The 24,432-nt window shown below is 42.0% G+C and overlaps 1 protein-coding gene across 1 annotated transcript; it reads right to left on the bottom strand.

Moving 5' to 3' along the window:
- Positions 1–36: 36 nt before the first annotated feature.
- On the bottom strand, positions 37–15,598 carry LOC142499735 (alcohol dehydrogenase class-3). The gene is made up of 9 exons (XM_075609554.1): positions 15,422–15,598; positions 13,984–14,085; positions 11,099–11,240; positions 9,606–9,693; positions 7,111–7,330; positions 5,829–6,089; positions 3,962–4,097; positions 1,444–1,582; positions 37–263 (listed from the first exon to the last, which is right to left on the bottom strand). The coding sequence occupies exons 1-9, from the start codon at positions 15,557–15,559 to the stop codon at positions 239–241; spliced, it is 1,251 nt and encodes a 416-aa protein (XP_075465669.1). The 5' UTR covers positions 15,560–15,598; the 3' UTR covers positions 37–238.
- Between the last annotated feature and the right edge of the window lie 8,834 nt (positions 15,599–24,432).

Here is a 24,432-nt window from a genome sequence, read left to right as displayed (position 1 = left end):
GATAATAACCATCAATAAACACAACGACAGGAGAACCAAGTTGCCCAATTTCATTTTTATTAGACATTTCAGGTATTCTATGAAATTGGCTGACATGATATGCATCAAAGGCTCAAAACAATTGAATTTTTATTGTAACGTTTGAAGTTTTTTTTTTGTAATGACAGACGCAAGTCAGACTGCTGGTGGGACGGCATATAATGCCTGGGTGTTCTCAAAGATCTTCGACACAGGATCCTTAAACATTTAGGACACTTCGGATGCTGCAGAGAAGAAAAAAAACTAAATAAAAAAAAACTAAATAAAAAAAGGTGGTGCAGGGTTATTTTGGGGTATCGCATATTATACATGTTTTGGGATTGCAAGCCTAATATTGTTTTAGCCTGGCTTAAGAAATACATGCAAAATATATTTTGCCTTTATAGTGATAAAAGTTCCTCCCCATGTAGTAAACGAAAAAGAAAGTAGTTGGAAAGATGCAGAGAGCTCATAATAAATGGAGATGATATTGCAGAATAAGTGTGGCAAAATTGCCCAATATGGCCTTCTCTGACCGGCTCTCTAGGGGGCAAGGCTATAGAAAACCCTTGATTAACGAGCACTTCCCAATTTAGAACCCACTAAGAAAAGCAATTTGTAATGCAAAACAAAAGCCAAGATACAGTATCTGCTTTTCGCACAGTTAGATTAGTTTGGAGGAGCCAATTAGATTGCTAAATAGTTTACAAAAAGGTTGATGTTTTTGGAAGGCTACATAGGATTGCAACTTGAAGTGAAGCAAAGAGCCACAATGACATTCAGACTTACTGTTCTTGATGCCGCGGACAAACCTGCTTAAAACCGTGGCATGATGATGTAGTAGATGCCCCAATATGGGTTTCACAAGGTAAAATACTATAGGATCATATTTGGGAATCTATGCCATCAAGGGGCTGGATAGAGCCGACTGACTGCAGACTGCCTCAGGGCGCTGCTCATTGAGACAGAGCGAGACAGCTTCTGTGATCTCTCTGCACAGCTCTTCCAGACTGTCCGTCTGCTGGTTGACGACCCAGGAGGATTAACGCTTGAACCCCCTGCAGAGTTAATCCTCCAGGGCAATTTACGGTTTTCGGTGCCGTGATCGCAGGTGGCTGCAGTGCAGTCCGGCGAACGCAGCACCGAGAAGAGAAAGTCTGGACACATTAGTAGGAAACTTCTTCCTGCCCTTTGTGAACTTGTACCCTACATTTCCCAAATGCTGTACCATATACTTTTGACTCAAACTAGGTCAACCTTCTTACAGTCTCCCAAGTTAACATTTTGTCTAAGGAATTTTGAGATTGCCAAAGACGGCTGTGCAGGTTGTTATAATACAATATGCCTAGCTAAAGAAGGAACAGTAGGAGAGAGTAAAGAAGTGGAACTCTGGTGTCAAGTCCTGGACATAGGAAACAGACTTACCTCTCCCCTGCATGCATCAGCTCGAAGGCTTCGTTAATGGAACTGAAGGGCAAAGTGTGGGTCACAAACTCATCAACTTTAATTTTCTTTGCCATGTATTCAGAGACCAGCTTTGGCACACTGTCTACACTCTTCCAGCCTGAAATATACAAAACCAAAAGGTTTTTTTTTGTTCATACACTGCAGTTTCATTAAACAAAACAAAGGGGGGGGGGGGGGGGGGAAGAGAAACACTTTTTAAAACTACATTAAAAAGTGAAATTTAAAAAATAAAAAAAACCCACTACTTTTTTTTGTAAGTCAGCCAAAAGGACTACTCAGGAAAAAAAGAAAAAGCTTCATCTGTTAGTAAATCTTTAAAACATATCTGGCTATGATCTGCAAGAGATCGATTGTGTATTTTGACCAACACCTATTTTGGGGCAGCTTTCCTCCTAGATGTCAGCTAATGCAGATAATCAAATATCTTTTATGCACTTCAGTATATACAGATACACCAGATGGTTGGTCACGTTGGCGAGGAGGCCGTAGATGGCAGCTGCCTGAACCACTGCGAGATGGCAGAATCCCGCCACCGGACAAATGGCCATTCGGGATTAACACAGTGCGAGTCCCTGATTCTGAATCGGACTCCCACTGTGTTAGTCCTACCGGGCTGCAGCAGTATGCAAGGCTGCGGTCCCAGTGCGTTCTACAGCACGCGCACAGTGGAGCGGGGGGGGGGGGGGGGGGGGGGGGGAGGGGGAGGTGGGGAGGGGGGTGGTGCGTGCACAGAGCTTCCCCGCAGTCTTGGGAGAGGGAGCGTTTGCGACGGGAGGGGGTGTGGCAGGGGTGGGGTGGCCATGCCTCCGTCGCAAGTTCCACATACAAAAAAAATTGTGTGTGTGAAAACTTGCAATACAGCGCGGCAGCTAAATGCGCGCTGACGCATGTACTGGGCCCGGATAGATTGGGGGTGGTGCTTGTGCGCACGCTGAGGTGTGCGCTGTAGAATGCACTGGGACCGCAGTCTAAGAGACGCGCAGTGAGTAGACAGAATCAGTCACCCTACCTGTGCACCTCTAACTGGTGATCGCACCGCTTTTATTTTAAGAAGATTATTGAAACAGGGGGTCTCTGGAGCTAAACTGCATTAATTCCAGACCCGGGGACCCCCGCTTCCTCAGTTATAGGCACTGGTATGGGGTTCCAGTATCTGCTCCATGGTTAAGTGCCCCGGTCACGTGGGCTGTGACGCGGGAGAATTAAACATGCAGGAGATACCAGCACCGCATACTGGGGCCTGTATCATGGGAAGCAGTTACTATCGCTAAGGTAATTAAGGTGTTACTGGTGTTTTCATGTTGTGGGGGATGGGGGTAGTTGGTCAGGCCTACAAGAAGGATTATAACCGCTAAGGTAATTAAGAGTTTAACCCATCCTGCAACCCTCCAGGGAGGCCTAACCAGCCACCCCTGGGCAACCAGGAGTACACACCCTTCACCCACCCCATTAAAAATCACCAGTAACCCCTTAATTACCTTAGCGGTACTAACTGCCAAGATAATTAAGTCGTTACTGGGGTTTTAATGGTTGAGCATCGGCCCTTACATGTTCATGTAGAAGAGGATGCCTTCATCCGTGCAGGGGTAAGTAAAACATTTATTACTTTAATTTAAGCATTTTACAGTTTTGAATGGACAAAAGCACTAGTCGCCATATTTGGCGACTAGGGCCTTCGCCCATTCCTTGGGGGTTGGGGGAAGAGAAGGGTTTTGTTGGGGTAGAGTGAGTGAAGGGGGTAGTTACTCCTGGGTGGGTGGTTAGGCATCTCGGGTGGGTAGCGAGAGTGGTTAACACCGCTAAGAAAATGGAGGGGTTAACACCACCTGCAACCTTCATGGTAAGCCATGTGATCGCTTGCTAGAGGTGTACAAAGAGGGGGAATGATTCTGTCTACTCTAACTGCACGTCTCTAACAGACTGATGCAGCCCGGTAGGACTAACAGTGGGAGTCCCATTCAGAAGCGGGGAATCCCGCTGTGTTTATCCGGATGGGCTATTCTCCCCTGATATGCACTTTGCCGTGAATACTTCACTTTTGGTCTGCCATTCACCAGCACGTGTTGCGGCAGGTTGATACAACTGGCTGTATCTGTACAGTTTGGAAATAAAGCCAGGGAATTATCAGTGTGTGTATTCATTCCTGCCAATATGAAGATTATGGTAAACATGTTTGGGTCTTTTCCATTGGGCCCAAGGGAAAGCACTGTAATGGGAGGATTCCTAATAATCACAAAATTAGTAATTAGTGACACACACACACACACACACACACGGGGAGGGGAGGCCAGGAAGAGGACACAGCTGTTCTAAAATTATTTTAAAAGGCTTGTACTAAGAAATTAATCAAAGCCTTGTTAACAAAAAATATTGTGGTACTGTAGTTGACATAATCTGGTTAATTAACACCAATTGCAGAAGCATTTCAGTCAGTGAGTAGAAAAGTAGTTATATTGTACAAAGACTGCAAATTCACCTCCAAATGCAGTTCCTTTCCATGTGCGCCCTGTGACAAGTTGAAATGGACGTGTTGAGATTTCCTGGCCAGCTGCAGCCACGCCAACCACAACGCTTGTACCCCAACCTTTGTGACAGGCTTCCAAGGCAGCTCTCTGATCAGAGAAAAGAACATATACACTGATCACTAATCTGTAGCAGAATACAAAAACAAATCCATTGAGACCCCTGTGAAGCCCCAGCTGCTAGATCACGTTAAGGCCAAAGTACAACATTCACTAGGGATTAAAACAGCTCTGGATAGTTTTAACTGCCCAAGACAATGGCCTGCAATTACGAAGCAGTGCAATTTCACAAAACACTTTCATGCAACTGCGTCTTGTGGAATAACACCACTTTGTATCAAACTAAATGCATTAGACCATATTTACAGATAAGTAGATACAAAAAGCACAGGTCTGGCGCTCAGGTGTGTAGAACTGGCAACAACCTCAGTGGAGTAAGGATGAAGAAGGTAAAACAGTGACCCCCCCAGTGGTAGTTAGGCTAACTAATGTGAGGCTATAACCCAGGGTGATAATAAACCCCAAACATAAAATGCATAAAAAGATCCCACTCAACCTTCACACATGGAAAATGTCTTTTTTCCTCGGAGAACAGCAGGCAAGTGGAGTGAGGGAGCGGGATATCACCTATGCAAAATAAAGGATAACAGAATAGTACAGCACAGTTGCAAAAATGGCAATGAACACAGAAAATCTGCAAATGTTATACTCGCATACACGTGAGCAAATAAAGCATGTCACACTCAATGAAGGTGTACAGGAACAGTGGTCCAACGTGAAGGGCCCTCTGGATTTGGAAAGATGTAGGGGTGTGCTAGGACAGGATTTGTTTTTGTATTCTGCTACAGATTAGTGATCAGTGTATATGTTTTTTTCTCTGATCAGAGAGCTGCCTTGGAAGCCTGTCACAAAGGTTGGGGTACAAGCGTTGTGGTTGGCGTGGCTGCAGCGTGAACGTGAAGGGCCCTCTGGATGAAGGAAAGATGTAGGGGTGTGCTAGGACAGGAAACGGAGAGACACCATAGCGTAGACAATATATGACATGTATTTAATAAAGGAAACTCACAAACGCGCACTTACAATTTGTGCATTAAACACAGGCAAATAGGAATTAATGGAGTGAAGACGTCCTCACCGCTCCTCCAAATGTCAGAGTCCACGCCTGAAGAACACAAACGCCGGGCGGATGATGCTCCTAATTCCGTCCGCAAGAAACACCAGATCAGCTCAGCGTCTGTCTACCCGTCTGTCACTCCGTTTACTCCTTTGATTCAACATGTTTCGCTACATATAGCAGCTTCGTTAATCAAAGGAGTAAACTTAGTGACATCGGGTGGACCAATGCTGAGCTGATCTGGTGTTTCTTGCGGCTGCAATTAGGCGCATCTTCCGCCCGGCGTTTGTGTTCTTCAGGCGTGGACTCTGACATTTGGAGGAGCGGTGAGGACGTCTTCACTCCATTAATTCCTATTTGCCTGTGTTTAATACACAAATTGTAACTGCGCATTTGTGAGTTTCCTTTATTAAATACATGTCATATTGTCTACGCTATCTCCGTTTCCTGTCCTAGCACACCCCTACATCTTTCCAAATCCAGAGGGCCCTTCACGTTGGACCACTGTTCCTGTACACCTTCATTGAGTGCGACATGCTTTATTTGCTCACGTGTATGAGAGTATAACATTTGCAGATGTTCTTTGCAACTGTGCTGTACTATTCGGTTATCATCCTTTTTTTGCATATGTGATATTCCGCTGGCTCACTCCACTTGCCTGCCATATTTACAGATTGCAAACTATTGTTTATCTTTTGCATAATTACCATAACTCCAACATTGCCAATACACTCAAAGGAATAGTCCACTCCTCCATCAGTTAGTTCAATCAGCACCTCCTGGATGGGCTTCTTGTAGTCCTTGGGGTTGACGCACTCAGTGGCTCCAAACTCCGTTGCTTTTGTAAACTTCTCTTTGTTGAGGTCGATCCCAATAATGCGAGTGGCTCCTGCTACTTTGCAGCCCATGATGACTGCAAGGCCAACCCCTCCCAGGCCAAACACTGCACACGTAGAGCCAGGCTCAACCTAACAATGACAAAATGAATAAACCAACAAACAACTTCAATTTTGGTGAAGGAGAGAAATATACAAAGTGATATGATGGTCGCTGAAAATAGTATCAATTTATTTACAAATTTAGTTAGTAGCATGTAGAAAGCCATTTTCAATAAAAAATTCAGATTAAATGCTGCAATCTATATTTGAGTTGTCCAGTAAGAAGAAAAGTTACCGCTCAAATTTGTGGGTTGTTATTTATTTATGGTTAATCAGGGTGCAAGAGCCTATTTTGTAGATGCATTTACTCTTACGCAAAAGTGATTGGATAATGGATGCCATCTACAAAGGGCAGCTCATAGCCAAGATATGAGCAGATAAGTCGCTTTATGTTTAAGCTGCCAGGCCGTTCTTGCAATAAGACACCAAGTGCTGAAAGTCACTTTACACATGATTCACTTGAATGTAAGGTGACTATCCCATAACCTTTTTTAGTAAATATGGGTCTAAACCGTTGGCTCCTCAAAGCATTATTCTATGTATTGTAATGTTGTCTGGTTCCATGCTATCATAACTAGATTATACAATATTTAGGTACATTTCCGACTTCACTAACCTATTCTGCTTCAACTTAGTGACACATTGTAGCATTACCACTTCTTAGAAATTTGCCATTGTGCGATTTGTAGCCATAACCAAGTGTGACAGCACTCAGGAGAGAGAGTTACAACTACTTAGAGAATCTGATACCAGCAATCATTAATAAGGCTCACTAACCATCGTCCCCTTAATTCTACGTCTAAGTCTTCACAATATTTTCTAACCCCAATAGAAAATAATGCAGCATCCCAATAGAAAATGTAGAGCAGTGTGATGCTCTACAGATTATGGCTGCAGTTAATCTACTTTCCTAATAAGTATCCGCTGTGGGAAGTGGTGTGTGTATTCGTCATCATTAATCAAGCACGCCCCTTGAGTATTAGGAAGATACCAGATTGCCTCTCACCAAACCTGTGTGTGGGTATAGGAGCAGAAGAACAAAGGCAGTTACCTTGGCAGTGTTTATCACAGCCCCATAACCGGTTGAGATTCCACAGCCCAACAGGCAGACTTTATCCAGCGGAGCCGAGTCATCAACTTTGGCAACAGAGATGTCAGCTACAACTGTGTATTCCGAGAAGGTGCTGGTGCCCATGAAGTGCAAAATCTGCTTCCCGTTGCAGCTAAACCTGCTGGTGCCGTCAGGCATCACTCCCTTGCCTTGAGTAACTCTGTTAAAAGGAGCAGGTTAAACAGCAATCACTTCCTTTTTACCTCCTTTCAAAAAGGTTTTGAAGAGTCTGCAATGTTCACCGACCATTAAAATGAACGGAACAAAATAGGACCGCACTCAAACAAGCTAATGTGGATAATGAATGGTGCAAAGAGGAACCCTATTCCCTCCAAACAATCAATAGACACAAAACAATGTTCCCATGACTCCTAAAAGATAAATGGAAAAAAAAAAGAAAAGAAGTATAAGCCAAATAATTTCATGAAGAGAGAAAAAAAAAAAAAGCAACCCATCCCCCCATCGAAAGGGAAAAAACAAGGTGAAGGTGAAGGGTGGGGGAGTACAAACAAGGTGGTAATACAGGGGAAGGGGGGGCAACTTTTCAGGGTTAGGGCTCTTCCTCAGGCCGGTTCCCAAGGGGCAAAAAGGATGTCCAATGGTACTTCCCTTAAACCCTGTAAAAACTCCCTATGTAATAATGAAAAAAACCCAGTAAATAAAAAGTCAATCCAAAAGGTGGAGAGGGTCCGTTTGGAGGCGTTCCTCCTGCTCACTCTCTCTGTAGGAGAACGCCGGCAAACACGGACGAACGTTGTAGCTGTACTTAGGACTGATACAGGTCGGTAGAGAACTACGCTAACTTTATCTGTGCTACGATTAGCATTTTCCTTGGTGTATACCCCATTCTCATGTATCCGAATGTGCATTAGCCAAGGATAGTTTGGGAGTTTAACCAGGGAGTTGGGGCTTATCCTCTTAGCAAACTGAGCTTTGTTCAGGAGCAACATATCCCTTAATATTTTCTTTGAGGTCCTTTTTTTTTTTTCTTCATTAAATTATTTGGCTTATACCTTTTTCCATTTGTCTTTTATGTAGCAAAAAAGAGTAGAGCACTGCCAAAAAAGAAAATCAAAAAAGGGCCTGGTGCAAAAATAATGTTCATTTATTGGGCATATAAGCCAAAAAGGACAAACACACTAATGTTTAAAAACATTAGTGTGTTTGTCCTTTTTGGCTTATATGCCCAATAAATTAACATTATTTTTGCACCAGGCCCTTTTTTGATTTTCTTTTTCGGCAGTGCTCTACTCTTTTGCTACGTTCCTAATCTTCTACCATAGTAGAGCAGCACGCCACGGTACTACCATTGCGGATCAGCTGTGAACATCGAGAGGATTTCCTCTTCAAGCTGCTGAGTGGATTGAGTTCAGCCAGTGTGTAGCCGATAACCCTGTCCCTCACCTGCACCGTGAAGCAACATAGCTGACGGACACATCACGGAGGAGTGGATCGTCCTGTTCCCTCAACCAGCAGCCACCACCTACCCCCCCGACAGCAACGGACCAGCACATCGTGGGGACGTCCATCGGGCACCCGGTAAGGCGGCGGGAGACCCTGCTTGCAGTGCTACCATCTGCTTGTCCACTGATACCGGGTTGCCGCACGTTCGGCTGAGGAGGTTTTTATCCCATTTGTCTACTGGGGGGTGTGTGTATCATCGGCGTGGTTGGAACTTTTCCTCAGCTCCAAACAGGTGAGGTGGGGGTGATTCAGGCCCACACACACACACCATCGGCCATACCCACGGGACACTCTGCTTTATTATCATTTTTATACCGATCAACCCAAGTATATTTTTTTGAGTACTTTAATGACAACCTTGCACATTTGGAGCACCACCTGGGGGTTACCCCCATTTTTCCCAATTTGTCTTTTATGAGTGCTGGGAACATTGTTTTGTGTCTATTAAAATGAAGGTCGTTCCCATTTGTGGCTACTGGATTCAAGACCCATTTCATGAAGTATTGTTATTATTCCTCAGCATGAAAAAATAATAAATTATATAATACAATTATATTATATAGTTTAGTCATGACATAATATATACAGATAAGCACCACTTCCCGTTTCTATTCACTGAAGCTCTGCAGCAAATACAAAAATGATCACCTTAAGTACTATTTCAAAAGTAGTGGGGGAAAAAACAAACAAACAAACAAACAAACCACTTTTATAAACCATATCATGTACACACACCGTTTGTTAAATGCAACACTTTCCTCACAATAAGAAGCAAAAAAGATTAAAAATAATAATAATACATAAATGTTTAAGTAAAAATGAAGGAAAAACCATGGAGGACAGGGTGTAAAGTAATATGGAGTGTATTTTGTAATATGAACAAACAATGACATTTTAGGGCAAATATCCCATTACATTTCTGACCACTCACAAATATACCAGCAACAAAACAAATAAAACAATTGTTCTACCTTATTTTTTGGCAGAGGTTGGTTTTGGGATTTAAGCAGAACTTGCATTCCTTGCATTGTGGGATGTAGAGAGGAAGAACTTTGTCTCCTGCAAAATAAGATGGTCAATATATACACGTTTTGCTTGCGCAAAGAAAATAGTAATACAAGCCAAAATATGTAACAAAAAGAGTAAATCTGCAGAATTACAGCATACATTCTCAGTGACTGATAACTGGTCAAAACACCCTTTAATGAACGAACAATAGATTTCTTCACTGTTGTAATGATGGACACACACACACACACACACACACTTTAACTTTGGCCCCAAAGCATTGTAAGCCCCTCCAAGGCATGACCATAATTCACAGGTCCTAACTGATTAAAATTCTTAATAACCTGTACGATACTAGGAAGAATGATCACAATTGATCCGTCATAATCTGCTGCATATGCACAGGTCTTTGCATGCAGCTGATTGCGACAGATCTAATACAGAGTATTCTTCCTGGTATTGTACAGGTTATTAAGAATTTTAATCAGTGTTAGGATCTGTGAATTATGGTCATGCATTGGAGGGGCTCACAGGCTTACAAATGCTTTGGCCAAAGTGTTAAACTAAATGACCCTTTTATTCAAGAGAGATATAGGTATTTCACTGTGTATTTTTGCCATTGGATATAGCACTGGGCTCTGTTTGTAGTATATATTGCCATGCCCAGTAGCACTCCTTTGGGGCTTAAATGAGCTTACTGGGTATCTGTGTGTTTGTTAATAGAAAGAAGCACTCAGTAAAGTTAGTAAACAAATATTTATTAATCAATTGGGAAAACGCCCATAAAATGTAAAATAAGTAATGGTAGTAATTGGATATAACCATCAGAAAAACAAAAAATATGAACAAGCAATGTAGTGCAAGGTGAAAACACACACACACACACACACACACACACACACCTCAAGGCGCACCAGGGGTTAATGTAAGGACAAGCAAACTTTAAAGGAACAGAATTCGAAACTTACAATGAGAAATACAGCACAGAGCTCAATGGATGAATCCTGTCACAGTAGTAACATGTACAAGTCCCCGGTAATGGTTCACACCCAACCAACAAACAAACAAAACAGGGACCCCCTAATAAAGCCAGACTACGTGCGAAACGTCGTGCTCCAGGGAGTTATGTTTCTACTGTGACAGGATGGGATTAATCCACGAAGCTCTGTGCTGTATTTCTCATTGCAAGTTTGGATTTCTGTTCCTTTAAACTTACATTAACCCTTGGTCTTTTCTGTGTGCTTCTGGAGGTCCGTGAGGACCTTACCTTGCGAGCATGCTCATTTAGTCAAGGCTGCAAAGGGGACTGAATCGACCAGCAGCTCATTTGGTGAAGAGTTCAGTGCAAGAGGCAGGGGGGGAGGTTATAATGATCAAAAAAAATAAAATAATAAGTTATGTCCAGTTAACACACGCACGCACGCTCGCACGGCCGCACGCTACTGAGAATCCCTACCTGCTTTAACTCTTGTAACTCCTTCTCCAACACTCTCTACAATGCCAGCTCCTTCATGACCCAAAATCACTGGGAAACATCCTTCGGGGTCAGCGCCGCTCAAAGTGTAGGCATCAGTGTGGCACACAGCTGTGGCAATGATCTGCAACGACATTACCGAAAGAAGCCAGAGATGGTGATTAACCATGCATGTGTTATACAATCATAGTATGCCTACCAGCTGTCCCATAGCCAGGATTGTGAAAGTTTTTCTTCACTAGCCGAGTAGCTTGAGATTTATTATGATCACCGTGCCCACATTAGATGCATCTTTCCAGGTAACTTGTCTTGGTAATGGAAACATGCACAACCATGTTTAGGTTGCATTTTGCCTCTTTTTACAGTACATGTGAAGTACTACTACAAAAAAATTAAAATAAATAAAAGATAGTGGTGGTAAAGCAAAATAAGAATACAATAAGTGGTCTTCCTTGTGGCTCCTACAATCTAAGGTTGGGACATTACAAGGTGTTCATGTAACGCAAACATTTTATAGAACTTCTTAGTCATATCAACTAGTCACCTCATTTATAAAATGTTTTACCAGGAAGTAATATATTGAGTTACCTCTAGTTTTCAAGTATGTCCTGGGGACATGGTTATGATGACTGATACATGGTTACAAATACATAGTTACATTAAGTGAACAGGGTATACATTATATACAAGACATTGCATGCACAGTTAGAGATAATATATATTATAGGTGTATGTAACAGTTACAGACCAGATTAAAATGTGAGACAGCTTTAATTTTGAAAGAACTTAATCACAAATGACATTAAACATAAAATGTAATGAAGCTGTAGCTTAGCTTGTAACAATGTTGGAATTATAGCTATGTTACATTTAGAAATACAAATGTAAATAAATAAATGAGTTCCTCCCCATGAACTATATTTTTCTAACTCGATACTCGCCAAGAAAACCCAGTACTAAAGCGCGTGTACAAACTTAGGCTGGGTCCATGGTGGCCGCGCGCTCGCGTCCTTGCGCGTGACGTCACCCGCGTTATGGCGGGAGTGTTTTGTGGCCAGGCGTGTCTGTGACGTCACGGAGCTGGTTCGCCCTCATTGGGCGAACCGTTCACGTGACCTGGCATCAAATGTATTTGATTCCTCGTGCACAGTCTATGGATGGGATCATTGCCTCAAGGCACTGATCGTGCCACAAACGCACTCTTCCGCACGGTCTCGCCGACGCGGGCTTAGGGAGAACACCCATCTTAGACCTACACTACAAATGGGACCTGTCAAACATAGGGGAACGATGAGGAAGACCAACAATGGGTGGAAAGCACAAACGGGAGCAGGAAAGCAGGCTGCCAGAGTATTAGGAAGTTTTTTTTTAATTCCTTTCTGAATGGATTTCTTAAAGCAGCAGGTAGCTTATTTCAGTGTCTTGGGGTGGTCCACGAAAAAGCTCTCTCCAGCTTTATTGACCTTAATCCGAGGCTCAATCAGTTGTGGAGTGACAGCAGATCAAAGGGCCTGGTTTGGGGGGGGGGGGGGGGGGTGTACTAATTAGGCCAATATACCCATGTTATCCCCAAACATGAAACATTGAATCAGTTATTTTTACTAGTTAGTAAAAGCACACAGAATATGTAAATTGAAATCCATCAACAATTGGGTACAGCTTATTAAAGTTGTTGGAACAGTAGTTTATATCAGGAGTAGAAATACTATGGGAGTTTAAAGCAGTGCAGAAATGTGCTCTACATTAAACAGGAATAATTACTACAAACTTTTACATAGGCCGATTGCTCTTCAGGTTTCCTGACTTGGAAAGAGGAAGTTCTCACCAGGTAATAATCAACTCTAGCAGTATAGTTTCACAGCTAGCTAGTCATGTGGCAGGGCAGGCAGGACTACTGCCGATCCTTCCAACAGATAACTAACCAGCAAACTAGCTGCAAATCCCACCCTCATAGCAACACAGAACTACATTTTAGTTGGAAGATAAAAACCACTATTCAATATGCTGTGAATCTGCTTTCCAGTGCTGGAGAAGAGTTCAGCTCCAGAGTCTTCTCCAGAATGGGGAAAATAAGATTTTGCAGCATACCGAATTCTTAGAGCAACACTGCCTCTCCCTGAGAAGCGTCAAAGTTGGCAGCGAAGTTTGTTGGAATTCTTCTCGGACAATGAGTCAGCAGACTTGTTACATATTGCCGGTAAACGATAATATTTTTAATGATAAATAGTGCCCATTACTCCCCCCCCCCCCCCCCCCCCCCAGCACTGGGATATATTTTGCCAGAGTTGCCCACAGTGTCTCGCAAGTGTTTCCTGCAACAAAAGGTGTTAATCATACTTGCAAATTCCAGAGAATACTTCTACATTTGGTTAGTCAGAAAAACATAAGCTTTCAAAGACTTGTATTTTATTTTGCCTCTCAGTCAATCTAGACAGGGCAGGAATATGTCAAGGTGAGAGTTCTAAAGGAATACGTCAAAGATTTAAATAGCTAAACAATTCAACAATTGCAGTGCAGATCATAAACTAAATTAGGCAATAGTGATCTGTTTGGAAGTCTTTACACTCAGGTAACATCCTGCTAGACACTAAGGCCAAAAGGAGAAATCAGACCAAAAATAAAAAATGCAGACATTTGTTATAAAGCTGGTTTAATTAGTGTATTGGTGGTGTAATTGTCCTTGATTGGCAGACAATGAAAGTTACATTTCTAAAGTTTATGGTTTTATATACTTGTATCTTAAACCATTTCCGGTCAGTGGCGGCCCTCATCAGGACCAATCACAAAGCGAGAATCTTTACAAGTTGTCCCATGGCATTTTGATGAACGATAATATGAATACATGATTGTACCCTGGGCACCATTACCTTAATGCGAACTTCATGAGCGCTTGGTGGTGCCACTTCCACTTCTTCAATCGAGAGGGGCTTGCCTGCCTCCCAGGCTACAGCTGCTTTGCATTTGATGACCTATTGAAGGATGACAGATCACGAGCACATGAACTCAGTAATAAACTTCCTATAGCAGCACACAAATACATTGTACTTTTAATTTAAGTTTCCTTAATCCTTCTCCTGCCTGGAGCGTCAGCAATGTATTAAACGGCAATGTCTTGCTGGTCCCTCTGTTAGCACAAGGGGCAGAACGGGTTAAGCATGGTGCCATAAATGGTTTATGTCGATGTTAACATTTGCTTCATAAGAAAAGATGATAGTTGTCATATTTTATACCCAGGACATTCAGCAGCAAATTAAAAATGGGAAATTTACACTACTGACAAGTATCATGAAGAAAAATGCAACACAAAGATATATATCTAGATATCTCTATCAATAATAATAATAATAATAATAATAATAAATTATATATATATATATATATATATATATATATTCAGTGTTCGACAAACCTATACATTTGCTCGCCCCGGGTGAGTGGATTTAACCCCCGGGCGAGTAAATATTGGCCCAAGCAGCACACGTTTGGTACTAGGTGGCGCGTAGATTTTTTTGTGTGGCGAGTAGATTTTTTGGTGATTTGTCAACTATATATATATATATATATATATATATATATATATATATATATATATATATATACACACATATATAAATATATATACACACACACACACACACACACACACACTTAAGAGAAACAAACGTTGCAACCCTGTGATGCGTTTTAAATGTGTGCACTTTGACTTTTAAAAATGAATCATGCTGGCCCATTAATGCATCACTACCTGCAACAGACCTGCATGGTTTTAATGCATCACTACCTGCAACAGACCTGCATGGTTTCAAAAGCCACTATCATTTATATGCTGAAACCCCAGAGTTACGCGTAGTTCATTTTATTAGATCTTGGACTTAAGCTCCTAGAAGCAGGGTAATTATTTGATTGGCTTCACTCCCACTCAAAAAGGAAAAAGATTTCTACCCCCCCTGCAATCATTAAGATTTTGTCAGAGTTGGTGCAAACTCCAGGGAAAGGCAATAATACACAACACGTGTCGAGCCCTAAAACCGCTAACCGGGACCCTCGTGTTTTAACATGTAGCACTGGCACTGTGCAACTGCATCAGAAAACTGGTTAAGCAAAGCCAGCAGTTGCACACAAACTGTAGTGACAGCGATACGTGTTAACGTCACTCCCAAAGTGCCAGCTCTTTCAGTGAAGCAGATCACTGCCCTGCTGAGCACGCAAACCAGCCTAGGATACTGAGATTGCGGGCGTCTGTGCAGCCCCGCCTGACCCGCAAGGTCCCGGGTTCTGCGGACAATAGCACAATTCTATTCTCACCTTCCCCACTGTAGCCATGATCCGAGCTGCTCTCTGCCCAGTGACAAGCCGCCTCTCTCCACGCCCACTGCTGTCTAAAAGGCGCCTTGCAGACGTATTAATAATGTGGGTTGGTGCGGTGGGCGCCACCTTCAGCATGGAAGGACCCGGGATGTTATTACGTGTACTTGCTTTCCGTCCCTAGCAAGTAATTGTTTTACAACTTCTCCCCCATTGCCAAAATCATTTCAATTCCAGGCTTCTGAGGGATATCTGCCTTTCCTGCAGCATGTCAGCCCCAAGGACAAAAATCAGTGATGTTTAGAGATTGCTAAGAAACAATTGCAGGTGCAAAGCAGAGAACAAATGAATCACATTGAAGAAATTGTATTATTATTATATTATTAATAGTAATACAATCTCAAAAATTACACTTAAATAACACCCATCAAAGAAAATTCCAATAATAAAATGCCAGGATAGGCAGGAAATGGGCGAGCAGTGCTCTGATGGGAATATTATACCATGGACAGTTTGTTTATAATAGTTTTCAGAGCATATGCAAAATCACACAGGGCAGTGGATATTCACAGTTGAGTGCAAATAGCCGCACGGCTATTCGCACTCAGTAAACATCCCAGCCTGGAATCGAACCCTTGTTCCCTTACGGCTATTCGCACTCAGTAGAACTTAACTGAGTGCGAATAGCCAAGCTTTTATGAACAGGTTTCTATGCCTTTATTCACCAGGAAAAATTCAGAAAGTCTTATAGCTCAGTGGTTATGCAGCAGGCCATTCGCATAGTGGACCAGGGTTCCATTCCTGGCTCATCCAGGGATGTTTATTTTTTCCATTTTATTTTCTACAGAGCGCGAATAGCCGTGCGGCTATTTGCACTCAACTGTGAATATCCACTGCCATCACACAGCATCAATCCACCTATGTCATTGGAGTACACTGTGATATTAGCATCCTGCCCAATGGGAAAATATAGCAAAGTGCAACTGTTTCAACATACAGCAAGCAATCAGAAGGAAACAATGTTGAAAGTCTCAAAGAACAATGGATTATTGAGGAACCAAGCACGAGAGGGGCTGTACTGGATTTGGTAATATCAAACAGTATAGAAGTAATAACAAATATTCAAGTCCTGGAAACATTTGGGTAAAAGTGATCATAACATGGTCTCATTTGAAATAAATGATCAAAAAGCATATTACTTGGGTTCAACAAAGACTTTAAACTATAGAAAGGAAGATTTGAATAAACGGAGGGCTAATCTACAATAAACAAATTGGGAGGATGTTATTGCAGGGAAAAATGTGGAAGATAAATGGGAAGTATTCAAAACGTTGTTAGAAAAGCACACTTACACTTGGGTAATAAATATGAAAGAAACAGGTCTAAACCAATGTGGCTAAATAAACATGGAAGAGGAGGAATTGGAAAAGAAGAGACGGAGGCAGCATATTAGAATTAAAAGGAATGTAACAAAAGTGGCAAAAGGGCAATTAAATTAGCAAGAATGAATAATGAAAACGAGCAATTGGTCAACTGGGGAAGGTTAATTGGTGTCTTGATAAAATTAAAGTAAATAAGGCACCTATCCCAGATGGCAAACATCCAAGAGTTCTTAAGGAGATAAGTTAAGTAATAGCCAAATCATGACATTTAATATTCAAGGATTCAATTTCAACAGACACAGTACCACAACATTAGCGTAAACCAGATGTGCCTATATTTAAAAATGGAACTAGATCACAACCGTGGAATTACAGACCTGTAAGCCTGCCATCAATAGCGGGGAAGCTGCTTGAAGGTTTAGTATGGGATAATATTCAGGAATACCTAATGGAAAACAACATTATTAGTAATAGATTTATGAAGGATAGGGCATACCAAACTAACCATATTAATTTCTCTGAGAAGGTAAGTAGGAGTTTAGACCAAGGTAATGCCGTTGATGTGATCTACTTAGATTTTGCAAAGGCTTTTGATACAGTTCCACACAAGAGGTTAGTGTATGAAATAAAGTAAATTGGTCTAGGTACAAATATTTGCACCTGGATTGAAAACTGGCTGAAGGATAGACAACAGAGAGTTGTAATAAATTGAACTTTTTTCAGGTTGGGCTAAAATTATTAGTGGAGTACCTCAAAGATTGGTACTAGGACCCCTGATTTTTAACTTGTCCTTGGGGATTGGCATAGAGTGCAAAGTCTCCGTCTTTGCTGATGACACTAAATTGTGTAAGGTCGTAGAATCAGAGCAGGTTTTAATTTCTCTCCAGAAGAACTTGGATAGACTGGAAACTTGGGCAGGTAAATGACAGATGAGGTTTACTACAGATAAATGTAAGGTTATGCATTTGGGAAACAAGAATAAACATTCAATTTGCAAATGAAATGGGGATACATTAGGAGAATCCTTGATGGAGAAGTTTTAGGAGTGCTTGTCGACAGCAGGCTTAGCAACAGTGCCAAAAGTCATGCAGTAGCTGCAAAGGCAAACAAGATTTATCTCGCATTAAACAGAGAATGGATGGAAGGGAAGTAAACATAATTATGCACCTTTAGGAAGCATTAGTAAGACCACACCTTGAATATGGAGTACAGTTTTGGGCACCACCCCATAGACAATACATAATGGAACTAGAGAAAGTGCAGAGAAGAGCCACCACATTAATAAACGGGATGGATAATCTGATTTATGAGGAGAGGCTAGCTAAATTAAGATTTGTTTACATTAGAAAAGAGGTGAATAAGAGGGGATATGATAACCAGTGTTCAACAAACCTATACATTTGCACGCCCCGGGCGAGTGGATTTAACATCGTGGCGAGCTCCTATTGGCCCAAGCAGCACACGTGTGGTACTAGCTGGCGAGTAGATTTTTTTTGTTCGGTGAGTAGATTTTTTGGTGATTTGTCGACCACTGATGATAACTATATACAAATATATTCAGTGACAATACAAGGAGCTTTCAAAATAATTATTCATCCCACGGGCAGTACAAAGAACTCGGGGTCATCATAGGGTTGGAGGAAAGGAGATTTCACTAGCAACAAAGGAAAGGGTTCTTTACAGTAAGGGCAGTTAAAATGTGGAATTCATTACCCATGGAGACTGTGATGGCAGATACAATATATATCTTCAAAAAAAGGTTGGACATCTTTTTAGAAAGGAAAGATATACAAGGATATACCAAATAAGTATACATGGGAAGGAAGTAATTGGATTGGCAATATTTGGAGTCGGTAAGAAATTTATTTTCCCCTTATGAGGTATCATTAGATGATATTTCACTGTGTTTTTTTGTTTGCCTTCCTCTGGATAAAAATACAAAACATACAAATATAGGATAAAGTATAAATATAGGATAAAGTATCTGTCGTCTAAATGTAGCATAGGTTGACCTTGATGAACATGTCTTTTTGCAACCTCATCTACTATGTAACTATGTAACTAATATTAATGTAATATCACGTCGGTTGTATTTGATACCAAATCAAAAGCTAGAGTGTTAATTCTTAGAACAAAATTGATTTTTAAATTGACCACTGACTTGCTCCTTATTTCAGTCTGTCAGTGCTCTTCTAGTTTAATAGCAGCAATTAGTCATTTAGATACTTGCTGAAAATGTCTCAGTAAAGAGATACAACTACAACCTTAATGACTTAATAATTGACAGACCTACAGTATAATATAGTCAGTCAGTGTTTTTGTGGCAGCCGATCCTGATTGATCTATTTTCCATATAACAAAAACACTGGATGGCGCTCATGATGGAAGCTATAAAAAAGAAAAAATCTACATAGTGCAATAGTGCTATATACAGTGAAAAAAAGTATATAATAAGGGAGCTCCAAAATTCTTACTCACAATTGAGTAGAAATATAAGAGCAATAATCCAGCCAGTGATAGCAGTTCCTGGATGGTGTATGGTAGTAGGATCAGCAGTCTCAGACAGAGAGAAACAAAACCATAGTGCAGGTCATACAAAATATTTATAGAACATAGAAAACTCACACATGGAGTCTTAAAATAAAGAGATAGGTTATGGGCAGGATAGGTATATACTGTGGTTATCAGGTAAGTCACGATCTCACCGCTCCACCGCTATGCCGCCCACGCCATCAGTCTCTTTCGCATCCGTCTAGTTCCTGCCGTCACATCCGGTCGCAAGAACTTCAACCGCCGTAGACGTCAGGGAATACCTTGGTTCCCTGTGGAACCACCCGAGGGCTCCAGACCCCTGTGGGAACCAACTGAGAGCCCCAGACACTTGTGGGGATGACCCAGGGACCTTCAGACACTCGCGGGCACACCCGAGGACCCCATTGTGGCCCACGGTGACCCGCGGGGACCACCTGGAGGCCCACGGCGCCTAGCAGGGACCACCCGAAGACCCCAGACACCTGTGTGTACACCCCTCTGGTGCACTGTGGGGCCTGTGGACACCCGTCGGGACCACCAGGGACTACCGTAGGCCTGGGGTATTAAGCCTGTATGTAAAATAATAAATCATGTTTTTATGGGGAGCACAGGGGGTGGGTGAGTTATGTATTAATGTTTATTAAATTTGGTAATGTTTATTGTGGGGCCTAGGAGGTGGAAGTGGGGCTGTTCTGTGTATTGTTTTTATTGTGGGTAGCGGGGGTGGGGGAAGGGGGTGGTTAGGCCTCCTGGGTGGGTAGTGGGGGAGGGTGGTTAGGCCTCCCGAGTGAGTAGTGGGGGAGGGTGGGTTAACCCTTTAATTACTATAGCGGTTACTAACCGCTAAGGTAATTAAGGGGTTAGCGGACATTATATTGTCGCTTTTTATTCTTGAGTATTTTTTGCAGCAACGAAGGGCAGGGACTGGGTGAGGATGAGGATGGCCTTCATCGTGGCAGCCTGGCAGGGGTGAATGCTAGATGTATTTATTTTATTTATTGTGATTAATGTATTTTAAATGGCAAATGTACTATTATCCATATGTGGATAATAGTAATTTTGCCAATTACTGTACTGTATGTGTTAGGGGGATAGGGGGGGGTGTATTTTTTTTTACAAGTATTGTTTTTTTGGGGGGCACACCATTGTTACCGCAGGCCCGTGGAGACCCCCGGACACCCGCTGGGTCCCCCGAACTCCACGGGGATCACCCCCGCGGGCCTGTTGTATGGATGGTGTGCCTGCAAAAATGTAAATAAAGAAACTTTTCTAAGTCCTGCTCCTTTTGCGTCTGCTTTAGCTGGTGTGTTTTTCCGGCGCGTTTTTAAAGCACGATTCACTTAGCGCTGCTTAGTGAATCCCAAGTACTGGCAAAAATCGGTGTGTTTGCCAGATCGGGCGCATTTTGCGAAATGATTACCACACTTCTTTTTATTATAAATCTAAACTACTGCTCCAATTACAAAAGTCAATGGGATCTGCTTCAGCATTTCCATTCTTAGAACCTAGTAGTGAACTGTTGAGAAAAGCAGTGCAGAGCCAGGAGAAAGGGTCCAGAAAAAAACTTTACTTTATTAGAACATGGTGAAAAAATAGGAGGTACGCAGCTCTCCTACGCGTTTCGTATGGTAAGTACTTTATCAAGGAGTAAAGATGTCACCTTTCCTAAGCACTTTTATACTATGTCACCTTTCCTAAGCACTTTTATACTATGAAGCTCAGCTGTATTTTCACGGCAAGCACGTAGTGACATCATGGCGTGCGCACGCACCCCGTGTGCATGCGAGCACCCTCTGACATCACACGTCCCGCACGTCAACCTAACTGGGTTCCAAGTTAATAAAAAGTATGTAAAGCATCCTCCCTTACCGTACACTGCACCACTGTCAGTCTTGGCATCCAGCACAGTGCTAAAGCAGCACAAGCGAGCCCATGTAGATGCCTGCGCATGCACCGACACATAACCTCCGTGGAACAACCCACACAACCGGCATGGAACGGCATATGACAGGGCAAGAGAACAAACATAATACAAAAATTAAAACAATTAGACTAGCAATACTGCTATAAAAGTTTAAACTTTCTTTTCGGGAAAATATAAGTTGAGTTACACAGACATAAGCTGTGAAACTGACAAAAGATATTTCCTATCTATTATACATGGTCATTCCCCTTTTCACAATACTAGGTCTATAAAAAAACCTCAAATGATTATTATATACCTTACGTTGATTCATATAAACTCCTAACAGATGCCATTCTTTTCTTGTGTGACTATAAAGAAAGAAAAATACCAGATCCAAAGGGGAGCAAAAAGAAACTAATCCATTTTGAAAATAAAATAGAACCATTAGTAACAATTATTTGTTTTCATTGTCTAAGTATATGAATACACATTGTAAGGATCCGCGCTGCGGGTATACCCGCTGCCAGCGCCTCCTTACCTCTCTTACATGCCGCCCAGGCTCCCCGGCGGCGTACCTCGCTCCTTGCGACTCTCTCCCGATGACATGGCGCACACTCCACACGCTTCCCTGTCTCTTCCCCGTCAGGTCCGCCCTCCAGGCCCTTCTCTCCCATCAGGCTCTTCTCTGGGCCGCTCCTCCGCTCCTCCCCTTGCTGTGACAGGCCCCAGCTACCCAGACACCTTTCCCCTCTCAGGTCCTCCCCCGGGCAGCTCCTCCGCTCCTCCCCCTGCTCCGATAGGCCCCAGCTTCCCAAACACTTCCCTCCTATCAGGTCCTTCCTCTGACCACTCCTCCGTTCTTCCCCTTCCTCTGATAGGTCCCAACCCCCTATTTAGTCTCCCCTCACCATTACCTCCTTGCTCTGCATAGCTTCTGTACCTTGGTGCTGTCTGCTGTTGCCTGGCCCCTTTTGTCTTTCAGTCCCTGTTCCTGTCCCTGGATATACTGCTGACCTCCCTGGATATTGACCTTTGGCTTTGGACTTCGTTTATGCTGCTGTCTGGTACCCTTGTACTTGGCGTTGGACTCTTTACCTTGCAGACTTCTATATCCCTTGGACACGGCTTACGGACAATCTACTTTGCTGCTCTCTCCACTCCATGACCCAGGCTTACAGACACTCAACTACGCTGCTCTCTCCATTCCACGATCATTGGCTTACATACAATACCTACCACCGCTGGAGTTGGCAAGTACGGTACTCTTTCTATTGTTGTTACCCGGACCATCTACGCTACTTCCACACTTCGGCCGTGCCCCCGTTTACTGTTAGGTGTGTGGTATTATCCCTTTCCACCTCAGTCCCGGGGTCTCGTCTGGCTTGTGGGCAGGCCGAGCGTTACACACATAAGTGTTTTGAACGGATACTTTAAAGATCAATAGAATCACTAGTAGCCACTATTTGTTTTCATTGGCTAGATATCTTCAAACATATTAGTGTTTTGAAAGGATATATAATGTGTCAGATACCATATTAATTATAAAATAACCCTAAACAATTTTAAATCTAAGGAGTAGGGCATCCTAAATCAATAATCAAACCAAGAAGTGTCTTACAGTAGATTCCAATCCACATTAATACCTTCTGGAAGCCGAGTTCTTAAGGTGTAAATCCAAAAGGATTCCTTAGGTCCAGTAGATTAATTTTATTACCCCCCCCCCTCTCATTCATAGAAACAATTTCAATACCCATAAATGAAAAGTTTTTGATGCCACCCTGTTTACATTCAGAAAAATGCTTTGAGACTGGATGTGACAAGTCATTCCTCTTGATAAGTCTCAAATGTTCCATTATTCTTACTTTTAAACTTCTCGTCGTTCTCTCAACGCATCTCTTCCCACATCCACATGTCAGTAAATAAATAACATAATCACTGTTACAGTTAATAAAATGATTAACAATAAACCTCTTGTGGGGGATGTGGAAAAGAAACATGTCGGTGGCTTCATAAAGGAGCAGGCCACTTTATTCAATCCTTCAGGGGATATCTGTCATTGATTGATAATCCAAGGCATCAGGACTGTATATCTATCTATATATATATTATCTATATCTGGGGAAAGGTGGGATTGCAGACCTGCCTAATACATGCAGATGAGCATACAGCTATATTTGCATATATATATATATAGATATATATATATATATACACATATATATATAATATTATTCACCAAGCCCACATTGGATATCTCTGGTTATAATCCATGTCTTTTTGTGATCTGGTTGCTAGAGCACTCATATAACCCCTTTTTTCCCATTCTTAGAACCTAATTGGAGCATTCACTTTTTTCAATTCTGTCTTGAGAGCAACTGTATTGTGTTGTCGAATCAAGCACAGCGATGGTAAGGTGCCCTGTGATAGTGGCACTACAGCAAAATGTATGCACTTTATATTTATACATAAAATATGAAAAATTATATTATCTTACTTGTGATGCAATGCTACAGTAAGAGTCGTATTGTATATGCTCTTTAGCTGATAAAAGCCCTTATGGCTACTTTGGATTATTTTTAATTACTCCCTCAATTTTAAATATAATTGAAAACAGACGAATTTGATGCAGTGATTTAAGAGTTCACAAATGCAAAATGAGTGAGTATATAGTCGATTGAGATGATTACCTGCAGCATGGGTGGCTTTAGGGTTCTTGGGGCCCCAGGCAAGAGAGTCATTGGGGGCCCCTTAGAGATTTGAATTTCTGATTTAAGTTTCACTTTACCCTGTCGATAAAGCGACAATGAAAGTACCAACTGAATTTGCCCCTCCCCGCCTGCTTATAGTGTGAAGCCCTGGGCAGTTGCCCCAGTTTGCTCTTCCCTAAGGGCACTATTGGCTGCAGTCATACTGTATAGTAGAAGTACATGGCAGAAATCTATGCAGGTTGCAGAAAATGGTCTTGATTGAGTAATGTTACAAATGTTATTTGATATTAGACTTTTAGTTTTTACTGATGGCTTCAAGCAAGTGGATAGAAACGTTAAATACATGTGGTGTGGAGATCTAAGCAAGTTTTCTGATGTACTTCATGGGTTGTGACAATAAGATGACAAAAGTTCTCTTTGTGTCACTACTTTGATTTTAGAAAAAGTGTTTTTGTTTCATTGGTAAGTGCAATAATAAAGCAG

The sequence above is a fragment of the Ascaphus truei genome, chromosome 1 (assembly GCF_040206685.1).
Source record: "Ascaphus truei isolate aAscTru1 chromosome 1, aAscTru1.hap1, whole genome shotgun sequence".
Taxonomy (NCBI): Eukaryota; Metazoa; Chordata; class Amphibia; order Anura; family Ascaphidae; genus Ascaphus; species Ascaphus truei.
This window is presented reverse-complemented; position numbering and strand designations above follow the sequence as displayed.

Bases quoted from the DNA above. Each gene is read 5' to 3' on its own strand.
- LOC142499735 (XM_075609554.1), bottom strand. From the start codon at position 15,559: ATGCTGAAGGTGGCGCCCACCGCACCAACCCACATTATTAATACGTCT. The intron at 6,090-7,110 runs GTAACTGCCTTT...TGTCATTGTTAG, and splicing joins CTGTGATAAACACTGCCAAG to GTTGAGCCTGGCTCTACGTG. The intron at 4,098-5,828 runs GTAATTATGCAA...TTCTCTGATCAG, and splicing joins TTGGCAATGTTGGAGTTATG to AGAGCTGCCTTGGAAGCCTG.